Source organism: Aegilops tauschii, chromosome 6 (assembly GCF_002575655.3).
Source record: "Aegilops tauschii subsp. strangulata cultivar AL8/78 chromosome 6, Aet v6.0, whole genome shotgun sequence".
Lineage (NCBI taxonomy): Eukaryota > Viridiplantae > Streptophyta > Magnoliopsida > Poales > Poaceae > Aegilops > Aegilops tauschii.
In genome coordinates this window covers 343,320,533-343,336,835 of record NC_053040.3, presented here as the reverse complement: position 1 = coordinate 343,336,835, position 16,303 = coordinate 343,320,533, and the positions used below count along the sequence as shown (strand labels likewise).

Below are 16,303 nucleotides of genomic sequence, written 5' to 3'. Positions count from 1 at the left end.
GAGCTGGAATTGGCTTTTGGAGATGAGTACAACTACAGGGCGGAAAAATTAACCTTTGAGGTGGTTAAGATAAGAAGTCCGTATCATGCTTTATTTGGGCGGCCGGCTTACGCCAAGTTCATGGCACAGCCGTGTTACGTGTATTTGCAGCTCAAGATGCCGGGTCACAATGGGACCATTACGGTTCATGGCAGCCGAAAGATAGCCTTGGAGTGTGAGGAAGGTGACGCGGCTTACGCGGAATCTGTTTGTGCCACAGAGGAGTTGAAGTTTTACAAGGACAATGTTGACCCGGCAGATATGACGTCTTTGAAAAAGCCAACCACCGAGCATGAGCCGGTAATGAAATTTAAATCAGCTGATGAGACTAAACTTGTTGACTTTGTTCCAGGTGACTCATCTCAGCAGTTCAGCATCAGTGCCAATTTGGATCCGAAATAGGAAGGCGCGCTCATCGAGTTCATCCGTGAGAACAGGGACATCTTTGCGTGGAAACCTTCTGACATGCCAGGTGTACCTAGAGAACTCGCTGAGCACACTCTCAACATTGATCCGAAATTTAAGCCGGTCAGGCAATTCCTCCGGCGGTTTAATGAGGAGAGGCGGAAAGCCATCGGTGAGGAAGTAGCCCGGCTCTTGGCGGCCGGGTTTATTGTTGAAGTTTTTCATCCAGAATGGTTAGCTAACCCGGTGCTCATGCTCAAGAAGAACGGCACCTGGCGGATGTGTGTGGACTACACGGATTTAAACAAGGCTTGTCTGGCTGATCCTTTTGCTCTCCCCCGTATTGATCAGATTATTGATGCTACGGCGGGTTGTGAGCGCTTAAGTTTTTTGGATGCTTATTCTGGATACCATCAGATTAAAATGGCAGTTAAGGACCAGGAGAAGACGGCGTTCATCACTCCCTTTGGAGCCTTCTGTTATGTGTCTATGCCTTTTGGAGTCAACAGTGCACAGGCGACTTACTAGCGTTGTGTGTAGAATTGTCTTCATAACCAGATTGGGCGCAACGTTCATGCCTATGTGGATGATATCGTGGTTAAGTCCAGGGAGAAGGAGACCTTGGTAGATGATCTTAAAGAAACCTTTGACAATCTCCGGGTTTACAAGATGATGCTTAACCTGGCCAAGTGTGTTTTTGGTGTTCCCGCAGGCAAGCTCTTGGGTTTTCTGGTTTCTCACAGAGGCATTGAAGCTAACCCGGAAAAGATCAAAGCAATCACCTCTCTGGCTAAGCCGGCGTGCATAAATGACGTCCAGCGTCTGGCGGGCCACATCGCTGCCTTAAGCCGGTTTATAAGCCGTTTGGGTGAAAAGGCCATGCCACTGTACCAGTTGATGAAGAAAACAGATGACTTTATCTAGAATGATGCTGCTAATGCTGCTTTTGAGGATTTGAAGAGACAGCTGGCTGAGCCCCCAGTCCTTGCTGCTCCTGTTGACAAGGAGCCCTTATTGCTGTATGTAGCCGCTAACACACGAGCTGTCAGTGTGGCTGTGGTGGTGGAGCGTAAGGAAGCAGGTAAGGAGTATCCGGTTCAGCGGCCGGTTTACTACGTCAGCGAAGTACTCATTGAGTCCAAACAACGGTATCCACATTGGCAGAAGCTTGTTTATGGGGTATTCATGGCAAGCCGGAAGCTTAAGCATTATTTCCAGGGTCACCCTATCACTGTGGTTAGTTCTGCTCCCCTGGGAGATATCATCCAAAACAGAGAAGCCACAGGAAGAGTGGCTAAGTGGGCTATAGAACTTGGGCCTCATGGTCTAAAATACGTGCCACGCACTGCTATCAAATCTCAAGCATTGGTGGATTTCATCAACGATTGGACAGAGCTGCAGGTGCCTGAAGAGAAGCCGGATAATACATACTGGACTATTCACTTCGACGGGTCTAGGCAATTGGAAGGCTCAGGGGCTGGAGTTGTATTAACTTCCCCTCGAGGTGACAAGTTTTGCTATGTGCTACGGTTGATGTTTCCCTGTACTAACAATACGGCTGAGTACGAGGCCTTGCTCCATGGTCTTCGGATGGCTAAGGAGATGAGCTTAAGTCGGGTAAGGTGCTTTGGCGACTCAGATTTGGTGGCCCAACAAGTGTCAGGCAAGTGGGATTCCAAGGACCCTCTCATGGCGGCTTATCGCCGCGAAGTTGATGCCATTGCTGGACATTTTCAGGGTTACCAAGTAGAGCACATCGATCGCAGGAAGAACGAGGCGGCTGATGCATTAAGCCGGCTAGGCTCTTAGCGAAAGCCGGTGCTGCCTAATACTTTCTTGGACATTTTGCATAACCCTTCTGTTAAGTTGCCTACAGAGGAAGACTTGGTTGTTCCTGACCCGGAGGCACAGTTGGTGGCGGCTCTCCACATTACCCCAGACTGGACAATACCATACTTGGCTTACATGACCCGGGGAGAATTGCCTGAGGATGAAACTTCGGCCAGACAAATAACCCGGCGGTCTAAGTCAATGATAATTATCAATGGCGAGCTGCATCGTCGCAGTGTCATTGGAAATTTCCAGCGTTGTGTTTCCCCTGAGGAAGGTCAAGAAATTTTACATGAAATTCATGAGGGGGATTGTGGCCATCATGTTGGCTCAAAATCCCTTGTGGCCAAGGCTTTTCGTCATGCTTTTTATTGGCTGACGGCTCATGCTGATGCAGAGGATTTGGTCATTAAATGTGACGGTTGCCAGAGGTTCTCGCGACGGGCTCATGTGCCGGCTCAAGAATTGAGGATGATTCCAATTACTTGGCCATTTGCGGTCTGGGGGCTTGATATGGTTGGGCCTTTTAAAAGATCCAAGGATAAGAAGACCCACCTCTTGGTGGCGGTCGACAAGTTCACAAAGTGGGTTGAAGCAGAGCCAGTTAGTAAGTGTGACGCAGCCACAGCGGTTCAGTTCATGAAGAGGGTGATATTTCGCTTTGGTTTTCCACACAACATTATAACTGACAATGGTACCAATCTGTCTAAAGGCGCCATGGAGGAGTTTTGTCAACGAGAGCATATTCGGCTTGATGTTTCATCAGTGGCTCACCCTCAATCCAATGGTCAAGCTGAGAGAGCCAATCAGGAAATCTTGAAGGGCATCAAGCCCCGGCTTTTGGTCCCTTTGCAACGGACGCCGGGTTGTTGGGTGGAGGAGTTACCCTCCGTGTTATGGAGCATCAATACTACTCCTAACAGGTCTACGAGTTACACGCGTTTCTTCATGGTTTATGGAGCGGAGGCGGTCCTCCCTAGCGACATCCGTCATGACTCACCTCGAGTGGCGGCTTATGTTGAGGCGGATAATGAGCGGGCGCGCCAAGATGCTCTTGACTTGTTGGACGAACAGTGTGATGTGGCAGCAGCTCGCTCGGCGATTTACCAACAAGACCTGCGCCGCTATCACAGCCGCCGGGTTAAGTCCAAGGTCTTCCAGGAAGGTGATCTGGTGCTCTGGCTCATCCAAGATCAAACAGATGCACACAAGTTATCCCCGCCTTGGGAAGGGCCCTTTGTGGTCAGCAAGAACTTGTACAACGGGTCATACTACCTTATCGATGTTCGGGAGCACAAAGATTCACGTAAGTCGGAGGAAGAGACCCGTCGGCCGTGGAACATAGCTCAGCTTCGGCCTTATTACACTTGAGCCACCGGCTCTCATAATGTACATATTTCTATAGCCATGTATATATTATGATAAATAATAAAGCATGACCTCTGTCCTTTTCTCCTCCAAAGATAAATGTGTTATTTCCATTACAACATTACATGGTCACTTGGAGGTGGATTCGGCTTACGATCGTATTCGAATCTAGCCGTTAACAATATGATCACCTGGGGGCTTCCTGTTCAAACATAGGTCGTATTCGAACCAAAGAGAACATAGCTGTCGATACCCACTTGATTGGCAAATTGCCGAGCTCATTGGGGAGTTTTTCTTGATCATATTTGAATCATGGCTCAACCCCCTTTGGGAACCGACGTGGATCGTATTCGAATCAGCGTCGTTAAACAACTCTTAAGGTCATTTGGGGGCTTCCTGTTCAAACATGGGTCGTATCCGAACCCAAGAGAACATAGCTGTCGGTACCCTCTTGATAGGCAACGCCAAAGCCACTGGGGGCTATATGATCGCATTCGAATCTTAAGCTTAACCCCTTTGGGACGGTTCTCTGGTCGTATTCGAACTAGAAGCCCCTAAGTTTTGATGTTTTGGTTTGCAACAAGTTCTTTTGATCATATCAACAGTGTGCAAGGGCGGTTCTTACTCCGCCGGCTTAACTTTGATTAATAATGTTGATAGCACACAATAGGCATTATAGGTGCTGATGAACCGGAATTGCGTTCTCAACCTCATTATTTGGGTTACATAAGCCGGAGGTGTACTTGCAAGGCTTGCAGGTATGCTATTGTGGTTATCCCGAAGATATGATTGAGAGCCGGTCTTTTATGACCTTGGTTTATATTCCGGGTTATATGTAAGATATATGACTCTCCATGTGGTAAGCCGCCTAGAGACTTGTGATTTATTTTTCTATGCAGAATAATTAAAGACAGTTCTTCAAGCTTAAGGAAAGTAAATGATCAAACATAATCCGGAGGAACATGAAAGAGCAGCTTCAACGGAGTTAAGCGCTGCACACGTGCACGATGGCACGACAAAATTAACTGTTTTTCCTACTCTATTACAGGACTCCCCAAGTCCAAAAGGTGAGGCATTGTTTATAAGGCGTAACCATGAGCTGCCTAAGTAGTCAAGGTGCTTGTTGGGTTGAAGCTTCCGGCTCATCCCTCTCCGCTCCTCCGGCTGTTTCCATGACCTGGAAGGTTGATGATTTCCAGTCAATGCCGCTCAAAGCTTCAAATTGAGCCTCATCATCAATTAACCCGGCCGGGTCAACTTCTGGGGCGAAGGTATGCTTACGAGTCGGAGGGATCAGGCTGACTGCTTCATAGCGTGGAGTTGGGATCCTCTGATTCTCCGCGTCATAGCCCGGCTGATACTTGGTAAGGTCTGTGTCATTCCCAATCAAGGTGGCCACCGGGCGAACGCTCTTCACACAGGCGGCAAAGTCTTTCTGGTCAAAGGGGGTGCCGTCTTCCTTCAGGCTGGGATATCCAAGAGCGATGTTGGCCGAGTCTAGCTCCGGTAGAAACGCCTTGGCCCGGCTCAGAGCAGCTATGGCTCCGGCTCTTGCAGAAGCCCGTCTCAGCTCTTGGAAGCACTGAGGAAGTACGGCAAGCCGCCTGAGTACATCTGCCAGGTGAGTGGGAACTTCATTGGACAGAGCCACAACGGCTAAAGCACGTTGTGACCCGGTGTAAAGTTGCTCCACCAAAGTGTAAACCGCCTTCAGCTTGGTCAGCACGTTCTGGTTGAGGTTGGAACTCCTGGGACCTGCATTACAAAGTCAGGTGAGCTGATGGCAATGGTGGGACTTATCAGACGTAAATGATGTAAACTTGTTAGAAGCTTACAGAGTAACTTACCGAAGATTGCGGCGACCATCTGCGATACATGGCGTTTTAAGCCAGAGAGTTCGGCAGTTCTTTCAGTAAGAGCAGCCTCCGCTTGTTCAGCCCGGCTGAGCAGGCCAGTCTTCTCATCGGCCCAGGCTTTTCTTTCTGTTTCAAATTTTTTCTTCAGTTTTTCTTGTGCAGAGACACTGAACTCAAACTTGGCATTGGCCTTCTGGGTCTCCTTTTCCTGAGTCTTCAGGCGGGTCTTCAGATCAGAGATTTCCGACTCAAGTTTTTTGCAAGCAGCCTGTACAAGTTCCGGGTTACAGTTTGAGTGATTATCATGCAATATTAAAGTCCCAAGCACTTTGCAAGCAAAGACACTTGGCACTTGGGGGCTAATGTAGGCTGAGAAGCTTTATTTACAGTGCCGGTTCATGAAAATAAGTCCCAAGCACTCTGCAGGCAAAGGTACTTGGCACTTGGGGGCTAATGGGCAAAGTTGCTCCATTACTTGATTAAAACATAAGGTAAAAGACCGGTTCACCTAGGCTGTTTAACCCGGCCCTTGAGTGTTAACAGGTAAGCCGGTATTAAGTCTACAACATATTCTGTCATAAGTAATAGACTTGGGGGCTAATATGGTAAGGATGACTATGGAGTAAACGAGGGAATTATACCTCAGATTTTTGCTGTATCTGCTTCACCATGTCAATTTCCAGGTCCCGGCTGTTGTGCACTTGACCAATAAAACCAGCAACAATATCTCCAATTCTCAAGTTAGCATAGTCTGTGATATCCAGTCTGGCCCTGCGGCGCTCTAGCAGTTCTTCTTTAGCAGAGCATCTAGCCAGCGCAGTGGGTCTTCCCGGCTCAACATATTCGGTCTGGGTAATCACCACATCCAGGTCATCGGCCGATTGAGCTGGGCTGGGAATCTCCGGGTTGTCAGAACCCTCCATGGCTTGTTCTTCAGTTGGAGCGGTGGTTTCTGGAGCTGGTGCAGATGGCGGCTCAGAGGCAGAGGCGTTGGGTTCAGTCAAGACCGGTTCTTCGACCGGGTTACTTTTCTTTGCCCTCTTGCTGAGCTTTGCTTGTGCACTGAAAGTCAAAAGGTTAGTGCAAAAACATGAGTAAGATAAGCACATCATAAGCTGATCATCATTACCCGGGTGCGGTCTTGAAAGCCGGCAAGTTAGATTGCATGGAGTCCCCGGAGGAAGGTGAAGTTTCCTGATAGTTTGAATCAGAAGAATTGAGCGGTTGACGAATGACGCCCGCCAAAGGATGAAAATGATATAAGTTGGAGATAACCTCGGTCCGGCGCTTCCTTGATGCTTCAGGTAAGCCGGAGGAGAGGTCTGCATCCTTGTTGGTCCGGGTGTGCCTCCGGCTCTCATGAATCTGTCGCTTCAAAAGAAATTGAGGATCTTTATAAGCTAAAGGATGTGAAAATCTTACTTTCCAGGTTACTCTTCGGACTTTCAGCCTTGGCAAGGGCTCCGAGTCGGAGGAAAGTATAGTTACCTCTTCAGTCACCGGGTTACTCGCTCCGGTGTCCTCCTGCTGATAATCAGTGTCGATAAGGTGGTTAAGAACAAACAAAAAACAAAGAAGAGTATAAGAATCAAGGGCTACCTCTGACTCGGAGGTATCATCCAGCTGAAGCAGGTCTGAGGCGCTAGGCTTACTCCCCTTCTTGCGGGGAGCGGCTCTCCTGGCGGCTTTTTTAGCCTTCCTGGCTTTTTTAGCAGCCTCATGGTCATACCTGACCTTCCAGAACTTATCATTAGCCTGAAAAATACAACAAAGGTTTCTTGAAGTTAAAAACGAAAATTGTTAAAATGAAAAGTAAAGTGCTCAGATCAGTAGCTTACCGCCGGAGCCGGGTTAGCTTTGCATAATGGACTTAAGCCGGTCCTCCCGCAGTCTGCTAAGCTCTCATTCAGAAGGGATTTGGTCATGTCATCAATGACGTCTTCAGGTAAGTCGTTGGGGCTGTGCCGAAGAGGATCATCCTTCCGGCCGGTGTAATCACACATTAAGCCGGGGCGGCGGCTTAGAGGGATCACCCGCCAAGCAATCCAGACCCGGACCAGATCAACGCCGTTAAGGCCGTTTCCCAGAAGAGCTTTGATTTTGTTGATGGTGGGGATAAGTGGTTGACGCTCAGCTTCAGACAATTTGTCTGGCAGGGGGTGGTTTGACTCCAGACACGGGGCGCGAAAGCCGGGCAGAGGGTTCTCATCAGCCGGAGAAGTATCCTGGCAGTAGAACCATGTCTGATTCCAGTCCTTTGGGTGGCTTGGCGGCTCAGCATAAGGAAAGAGACAATCCCTCCGTCGTTGAATTGATATTCCACCAAGTTCCAAGCTAGGCCCGTTGGCGCATTCATTCTGGCGGTTCAGGTAAAATAACTCCCTAAAGAGTAGCAGGCTGGGTTCCTCTCCAAGATATACCTCACAGAACACTTGAAAGTTACAAATGTTCAACACGGAATTGGGTCCAATGTCTTGAGGTCGCAGATCGAAAAAGTTCAGAACGTCTCTGAAGAATTTTGAGCCAGGAGGAGCAAAGCCTCGGCTCATGTGGTCAGCAAATACAACAACCTCTCCATCTTTTGGTTGAGGTCTCTCTTCGGACGGGCAGGCGCACGGTAGGACATGACCTCCTTTTTAGGCAGGTAACCTGTTTTTACGAAGTCATCTAAGGTGCTTTCAGTAACGTTGGACCTCACCCAGTTGCACGTAATGGGTGCCTTGGGAGCCTTGGGCGGCATTGTGGAAAATGGAAGCCTATGACAAAGGAAAATTCCGGTTCAAATTTAAGCCGGAGACAAATTTCAGTTCAGTATTCAGGACGGCGGTTCATGAAGGGGCCTAATGATATATGACTAATTGTGTCAGGTTATTTAAGCCGCCGTGGGTATTATAAGCAATTTAAGTTATTTAACTCTATTATGAGTAAGCCGGAAATTTCACAGAGCATGGCCTCTTTTAAGCTGGCGATATGAGCCGCCATGGCTCACAGAGGCGTTTTTGTCTAAGTGTTGCACAAACAAGTTTCACAGATTGCAGGGATTATTTTGGATCAAACGGTCATTTAGAAAGGAAAAATTTCTAGACCTAAAAACTGGCACAGAGAAGTTCACAAGTTCTAATGAGGTCTTTTTGCAAGCAAGAGGGATCTGCTAGTATGGGAAATGGGTGCGAAACCACTACCGCAGGAGTTCTATCCTACTTTCCGGATCAAAAGAGGCCGCGGTGGAAGAACTGTGAAGAACTCGAGATGAACTACGAAGAACAGGGGAGAACGACATAACCCTAATGCGAATCTACTGTATGGAGTGGCAAGAACTTACTGGCGCTGATGAGCTGCGGAGGTTGCCGCCGTTTCTCTGGACCAGTTCAGGGTGATGCAGCGGCCGAGGTTGAGGAAGACAAGGGGCGCGGCGGCGGCGGCGGAGCTCGAGCTCTGGGGCGTCAGAGGAGGAAGACGCGGGATCGAGAAGTGACGAAGGCCTATGGGCCGGGCCTATTTATAAGGGACGGCTCATAAATGGGCGCGAGAAATGAGGAGGCTGGAGACATGATTATTTTGCCGCAGAAATGCCTCGATTCTCGGGATGGTTATTAAGATAAGATCCGTTGGGATATGATAGAATAAAAAAATGAGTTTAATGGAAGATGACGTCATGGCGGGTTACCAGGAATCCAGAAGATGACGTCACGGCGGGTTATAACCTTCGCACAAGCAGAAGCCGGAAGATTTTCTCTTAAAGGGATTGAAGATTGACATGAACCGGTTCAAATCAATCTGGGGCCTAATGTTGAGGATATAACCATTAGAGTCACCCGCCCAGAAGGGGCCGGGTTACGTCATAATGATCATCACGTGAAGCCCCGTACCAAGCTTGAGGACGGCAGGTCAGTAATGGGCTTAAGACCCGAAGATGGCTTAAGGCCCGTAGTGATAAACCGCCGTTATGGTGAAGCTTGTAGTGTAAGGCAAGAATAGTTAAGAGTCCGAGCCGGACACTGTTATAAGCCGGCCGGGACTCTGAGAGCCGCGGGGCGTCAACCTCTCTATATAAAGGGACGACCCGGCGGCGGTTCAGGGACAAGTAAGATCAAATCGATAACCAGGCAGGGCGGTTTAGCTCCTGGTCGTCGAAACCCTAATCAATACAACCTCAACTGGACGTAGGCTTTTACCTTCACTATATGGGGCCGAACCAGTATAATCCTCGTGTCCTTTGTCCCGCTTAACCCCTTTAAGCTTCCTAGCTGCGATGGCTCCACGACTAAGTCCTTGCACGAGGACATCTGCCGTGATAATTCCACGACATTCCTCGTACACGAACTCGTCTCCCGGCTCTACCCACAACAAGAACACAAGCAACGGAACCACAATCAATCACGGGAAATGCACAAACAACATGATGCAATACATGTATGATATGCGAGATGTGGTATGCGATGCATATGCGTGCTCCGGAAGAAAAATGATGAACAAGGCAGTAACTTGGCAAACCAAGCATGCCACTGGAAAGATGAGATGATTTCGGTCGAAATCGATATAAAGATCACCGGAAACGGATGCACGGTTTGCAAATAGCAAGCAAAACAAGAATGACACGAATCTGCGATTAACAGCATGATAGCACTTAGAATACATCAAGTAACTATGCTACAGCACTCCAACATAGCAACAAAGCATATGAAAGTAATCCAAAGGAGATGCTTGACAAAAGAGGAACACCGAGCTACGGCTAGATCACACCATAACAGGTTCAAACAAGCATGGCAAAAGTGCAAAAGATATCAGGTTCACAGACTTGGTGAAATTACTGGACATGGCAGAAACAGTATCAGGTAGCAATATTCAGAGCAAGCAACCAACATTCTACAGGAATTTAACATAGCAAAACAAGGCATGGCATGAATCTACTACATGCATAGAACAAAAATCCCTTGCTGACCATAAGCCAAAAAGGGCCATAAGATATGATGGCAACCATGTAAACATAGCAATTTTCGTTAACAGGTTTCAGACTTAGCAGAAAACAGAGCATGGCAGAAACAGTAATATGAAGGCATCTTGGTGAGCTTGATTCACTCACCACAAGGAAATGCATGACAAAAAAAGCATACCTACAGCAAGATGGCATGTTTATGAAGCTATCCATGGCAAGAACAAATACATATCATGAAAGGATTAACTACAACAAGCTTGGCAAAATTGAATAACACGTAAACAATCTGCCAGAAATATTTTATAGCAAAAGTAGAGCAAGGTTAAGACATGCTATGGCACTCCATAATTGCAAACAGGGGCATGGATGGATATAGCACACCTATATCTACAAAACATCCTTACTGAACATCTCCAAAATAAGCATGGATCTCTCTATAGCCACATGGATACATAGCAACAAAATAACAGCAGTCACAGACTTGGCAAAATTACTAAGTCTCTGAAATCAGAAACATCACGAAGCCTAGTTTGCATGCTTGTGCTAGTCACCACGGAGATTAAAAAAATACATGGAATACACCTCTGTAAAGATGGCATGGCATAAATCAAAACACATGTAGAGCTCATGCCCATAAGATGCACACATCAAATGCAACAAAAATAACAAATCCTCAAGTTCTGATAAGTAACAGCAGTTAACAGCAATTAGCACTCTTGCACCGAAGATTTGGGCATCAATATGGACTCAAATGAACATGGCACAATGGAACAAAATGAGGAGCATCTCGTAACAAACATTTCTATATATTACACACACGAAGCGGAGCTATATACAGAGAGTTATGATGCAATGAACAGCAGCACATATTGTAAGAAATCTAGGACTTGGAGAAATTCGGGGGGGGGGGGGGGGGGGGAAGAAAGTCAACCCTCTCGTTTTTGGATCGGGATCTGGCTCGGGAGGCGCTCCCCGGAGTTACTGCTGTTCACCGGAGAGGGGGGATGACGGCCGGCCTCGGAGGAGCTCGGGAGGAGGCGGCGCACGGGCGACCGGAGGGAGGAGCTCGGGAGGCGCGGGCTCCCGCGGGGCGGCGGCGTCTCGGGAGGCGTGGAGGCGCCGGCGATGGCGTCGGTGGCGAGGAAGATGCGGCGGCGGCGGCGGGGCGCGCCGGGCGGCGGAGCGCGGGCGCCGGGCGGAGCGCCGCGGGGAGGAGGCGCGCGGGCGGCGGCGGCTCGGGCCGCGGGCTCCCGGGCCGCGGGCGTACGGGCGGCGGGGTTGCTGACGTGGCGGCGCGGTATTGGCTGTGGGCGGCGGCGCGATTTCGTCCGGCGCCGGGCGGACACGTCCGGCGGCGCGGAGGAGCGGGCTAGGGTTTCGGGGATCCGGAATTTCGGAGTGGAACACATATTTATAGGTAGAGGGAGCTAGGAGGCTCCAAATGGAGTGTGGTTTTCGCCCACACGATCGTGATCGAACGACCTAGAGCATGGAAGTGACTTAGATGGGTTTTGGGCTGTTTGGAGGTTTTTTTTGCTGCAACACACAAAAGGACTTTGCGGTTACCCGGTTAACCGTTGGAGTACCAAACGACCTCCAAATGGTACGAAACTTGACAGGTGGTCTACCGGTGGTATACCAAGGCCACTTGGCAAGATTTGGTCCATTTAGGGAACGTTCAACACCCGCTCATGAAAAGAAACAAGAGGGGTGCGCCGGAGGAGGTGGGAGTGCCGGATTGCAAAACGGACAACGGGGAAAATGCTCGGATGCAAAAGACGAACACGTATGCAAATGCAATGCACATGATGACATGATATGAGATGCATGACATGAACAAAATGCAAAAACGAAAACGAAACCCAACCACGGAGGGAAAATCATAACACATAGCCGAAAATGGCAAGAGTTGGAGTTACAAATATGGAAAGTTACATCCGGGGTGTTACAAGAAGAAACGAGAAAAGCGTCCTGGTCCAGCGTTAGCCTCTCGAACGACGTACACATCCTCGTGTGCCCATTCTGCATGCCAGGTACTCACACTGAAGAGGCAGTGTGAGTACTAATCAGCGTGAAAAATGTGCTACCCCAAAACTTAGTACTCTCTTGTAATAAATCAGCGACAATTAATATGAATCAGAGAAAGTAAAATTTTGCTTACTCAATATCACAATGTTACAACTACCTTGTAATCTCTTGACTAACAATATAGTTTCCTCTGCCTGCCCACGGTTGAGCCCTGGGATTTGATGACGGACTTGAAAAGCCACATACAGACGCTTTACGCCCAATCATTCCGAATAACATTTGCATCCTACAAATACAGTGTGCGACACGGCCCTAGTTTTGCAGCTGCTTTCCTGTAGTTGGACTGGCCGGTTGTGGGGAGGAGAATGCGAGTGCCTCGCCTTAGTAGATTTAGGTTCAGGGTTTTTCGAGCGGCGACGGGGTGGCGTTTGGATGAATGACAATGTTTCTTTTTTGAGTTGGTCTCGAGTTCGTCCATCTGGACGGAATCGACATGGCTCTGGCATAGATTCTTGTCGTCTCCTTAAAGCGGCGAGGCTAGGGTTTCTCGTAGTGCATGTGCGACAATGAGATATGGTGTGAAGCATTTCAAATCAATTCAAGGGTTCAATGATATATAGCACCTGCGGCTTCGGGGTGCTGGTCCTTAGTGCACATGCACGAAGACTTTTTGACTGTTATCTACAAGTTCAGTTTGGCTCCGGTAGGGGAGCGACGACTTGGCAGCGGTAGTGGTCATTTCGTCGTCTGAAAATCTTGATGTGATTTTTTATTATGTTTGAGTGATTTGTTATAATAGATACATGTGCTTTTTCGAAGAAAAAGCCTCTACGTGTCAACGGTGTGATCAACTAGCCTCATTAGTACTACCTATCAAAATGGCTACACTAGTGTATGAAAATGTCTTACATTTTAATACGCAGGGAGTAATTGTACGTTAGTACATGTATACACTCCTTGGGCCGATGAGAGCTACCAACGAAAGTGTATCAGTTTTGCTAAAGCACATCTAGATGTGCTTTAGCAAAACTGATTCCGAGTAGATGTGAGCTTGGGTGAACAGTAAAGAAAACAACAACAAAAAAACTGTGTGAAACATTAACAAATGTTTTGATAGCTTGCAAAATTTCATCATAAAACGACATTCATGGGAAACGTGGCAAAAAAAAACACTCCAAAATGCGTTTGAAAATAATATTTTGGAGCATCGATTTTGTTGTTTTTACCACATTTTCAGCAAATATCATCTAGTGATGAAATTTTACAAGATATCAAAACGTTTGTCAACGTTACATTTTTTTAATTTTACTGTTCACCCGAGGTAGCTCGGCATTAGAACAGCACCTTCGGTCTCCTAGGCACTTTGATTATTATTTTCAACCCTGACTGTTGAATCAGACTTGATCCATGTTACTAGTACTCCGTCCAATGTTTGCTTTTCCTTCTAGCCGGTATATGGTCGTTGGAAAGATCCTGACGCATTACTCCCAATTAACAACGTCCTACTTCCGTGATATTAGTTCCAGTCTTCTAGATAGATTAGATTCCAATTGCGGAGTGGAAGTGCTGCCGCGTGGCAGTAAACCCTCCAATTTGTAAGCCTCCTCCGGATTCTGTTCTGACGGGATCACTCAACGACGACTTAACGTACTACTCACAGCAGTTGACAAGTTGAGATGCATGCATGAGTAGCGCTGGCGCGGCTAATCCAAACAGTGCTAGGCTATCAGCTGAAGCAAACACATGCATGCGCTTGTTATTTTTCTGGGTGAAGGCCGGCCTTAAAAAACACTTTACAGATGTATAGGTTGTGACTTTGTGACATGTTTTCGTACCATTTTAAAACAATTGTGCCTCAGTTTACCAGATTTCAGACCTATAATTCACACTTACCAGCCTCGGCCTCGCAAGAGGTCACCCAAGTTTTAGCATCTCATCATTTGATAGGGCTTCATTCCTCGCTAACTCTATTTTAAGTCCAGTAATCACATTGGTTTTGAACATATGTGCATGGTAGGCTAATGACATTGACAGGTACAGTAAAATAGAGAGAGTGAATCTTGAACTGACAAAACTCACATTGCAATGGATTCACGCGAATGAACCTTGATTCTTGTGCCTTCTAGAACACCGCTTGATACTGCCTGTGTCAAGTGTGGAACTGAACTTCTGAGAAGATATTCCAAAGCAGGAAAAGCACTGCATTTAGAGCGTGTAATAACGACGCTATGGCTAGGTTTATAGCTAGGCTGATCTTGATCCTTGTGGTGTGCACCCTATGTAGCTACACATGAAGTCCCAACGGAATTTATGGCACCAAAAGGCAAACACAACTGCATAGACATTGACCGACAGATCGATCGATCTAATTCCAGTCTCCTTCCAAATATACATACATAAACAAGCACCCACACTTTGATCTTCACGTAATTTACATTACATACATATCTATGCAGTGTAAGTATATATCAACATCTACCTATGTCGTCGATGCTTACGTTGATCACCCGTGACATGCATGCGCTAGTAATATTCTATCGTCCTCACTCCTGTAATCCTGTACACAGTGCACAGCTCCAGGCCAAGCTCCCAAGATGAGTCCAAAGCGTAGGCCGTCGAGAACTAGGAGCCACTAATTATTGGCAGCTTAATTTACACCTAAGTAATCACCATGCTTAGCTTACTCTTTTCACAGGCTCTACAGTTCCTGGCGTCGACCGTACCGGCGGCCCGGTAGTTCCGCCAGTCTCAGTTCACGGTGACCTCCGGGAAGCTACCCAGCTGCTGGCGCGGCGACAGGCTGCCGAACATCCCTTCGGCCAGCAGCTGATCCCACGTCCAGCTAGTCGGTGACGCCAGCGGGAACGACATCTCGTAGTAGCCGCCGGCATCCGACGAGGATGGGGTGGTGGTGCCGGACGTCACCGTCGAGGTCGGCGTTGAGGTGAGCGACGACGCTGGCGACGCGGACGCGTCGGCCTTGCTGTGTTTCGTGGCATCCCGGACCACCTCGACGCATGGCTCGGCCGCCTCTTGCCGCTTCCGCTTGTTGTGCGACGTCGGCGCCGCGCGCGCGGTTTGCGACGGCGGCGGGGCGACGAAGTCGGTGGCGCCGCGGGAGCCGACCTCGTTGGGGAAGTTGAGGATGGCCTTGGCGCCGCGCATGCGGAAGGCGGCGCGGTCGTACGCTCGCGCGGCCTCGATGGAGGTGTCGTAGGTGCCGAGCCACACGCGCGAGCCGCGCTTGTTGGGGTCCCGGATCTCCGCCGCGAACTTGCCCCACGGCCGCTGGCGCACGCCGCGGTACTTCCGGAAGTCGTTGGCGTCCACGGCCGCCGCGGCCTCTGCCGCCGGCACCGGCGCCTGCGCCCAGGCGTGCGAGGCCGGGGGCAGCGAGATGGTCAGCGACGGCCTCCGGGCGGGGTCCGACACGGGGGACGCCTCGCCGCCGAACCGTATCATGACCGGCTCCGCGGCGGCGCGATACGCCGCCGCGTCGGCGTAGTCGGTCGCCGTCAGGTCGACGAAGGCGGGCAGCGGCTGCGGCAGGAACTCGGCGGGGATGAAGTCCGGCTGCGCGGCGAAGTCGTCCGCCGCGGGGAGGGGCAGGAGGCCGCAGGGGTCGGCGCCGAGCAGCTGGAGCCGCAGCTGCTCGTGGATGTACTGGAGCGAGAAGTCGTCCATGTCGCCGCCGAAGTCCATGGTTTGATCGATCGGAGCAGAGCTGAGGTCGGCGGCCGAGAGAGGGAGAGGGAGACAGACAGAGAGCTGAGCTGAGCTCGTGTTGGATTTGGAGGCGTGTGTGCGAATGCAAGTCCAGCTGCGTGGAGAAAGCTAAGGT

The 16,303-nt window shown here is 49.2% G+C and overlaps 1 protein-coding gene across 1 annotated transcript; it reads right to left on the bottom strand.

Moving 5' to 3' along the window:
* Window positions 1–14,851: 14,851 nt before the first annotated feature.
* Window positions 14,852–16,303, bottom strand: LOC109732472 (uncharacterized). Its single transcript, XM_020291645.4, has one exon. It carries the CDS (start codon window positions 16,162–16,164, stop codon window positions 15,211–15,213), a length of 954 nt encoding a protein of 317 aa, XP_020147234.1. The 5' UTR covers window positions 16,165–16,303; the 3' UTR covers window positions 14,852–15,210.

Coding starts and splice junctions, on each gene's coding strand:
- LOC109732472 (XM_020291645.4), bottom strand. CDS start 16,164: ATGGACTTCGGCGGCGACATGGACGACTTCTCGCTCCAGTACATCCAC.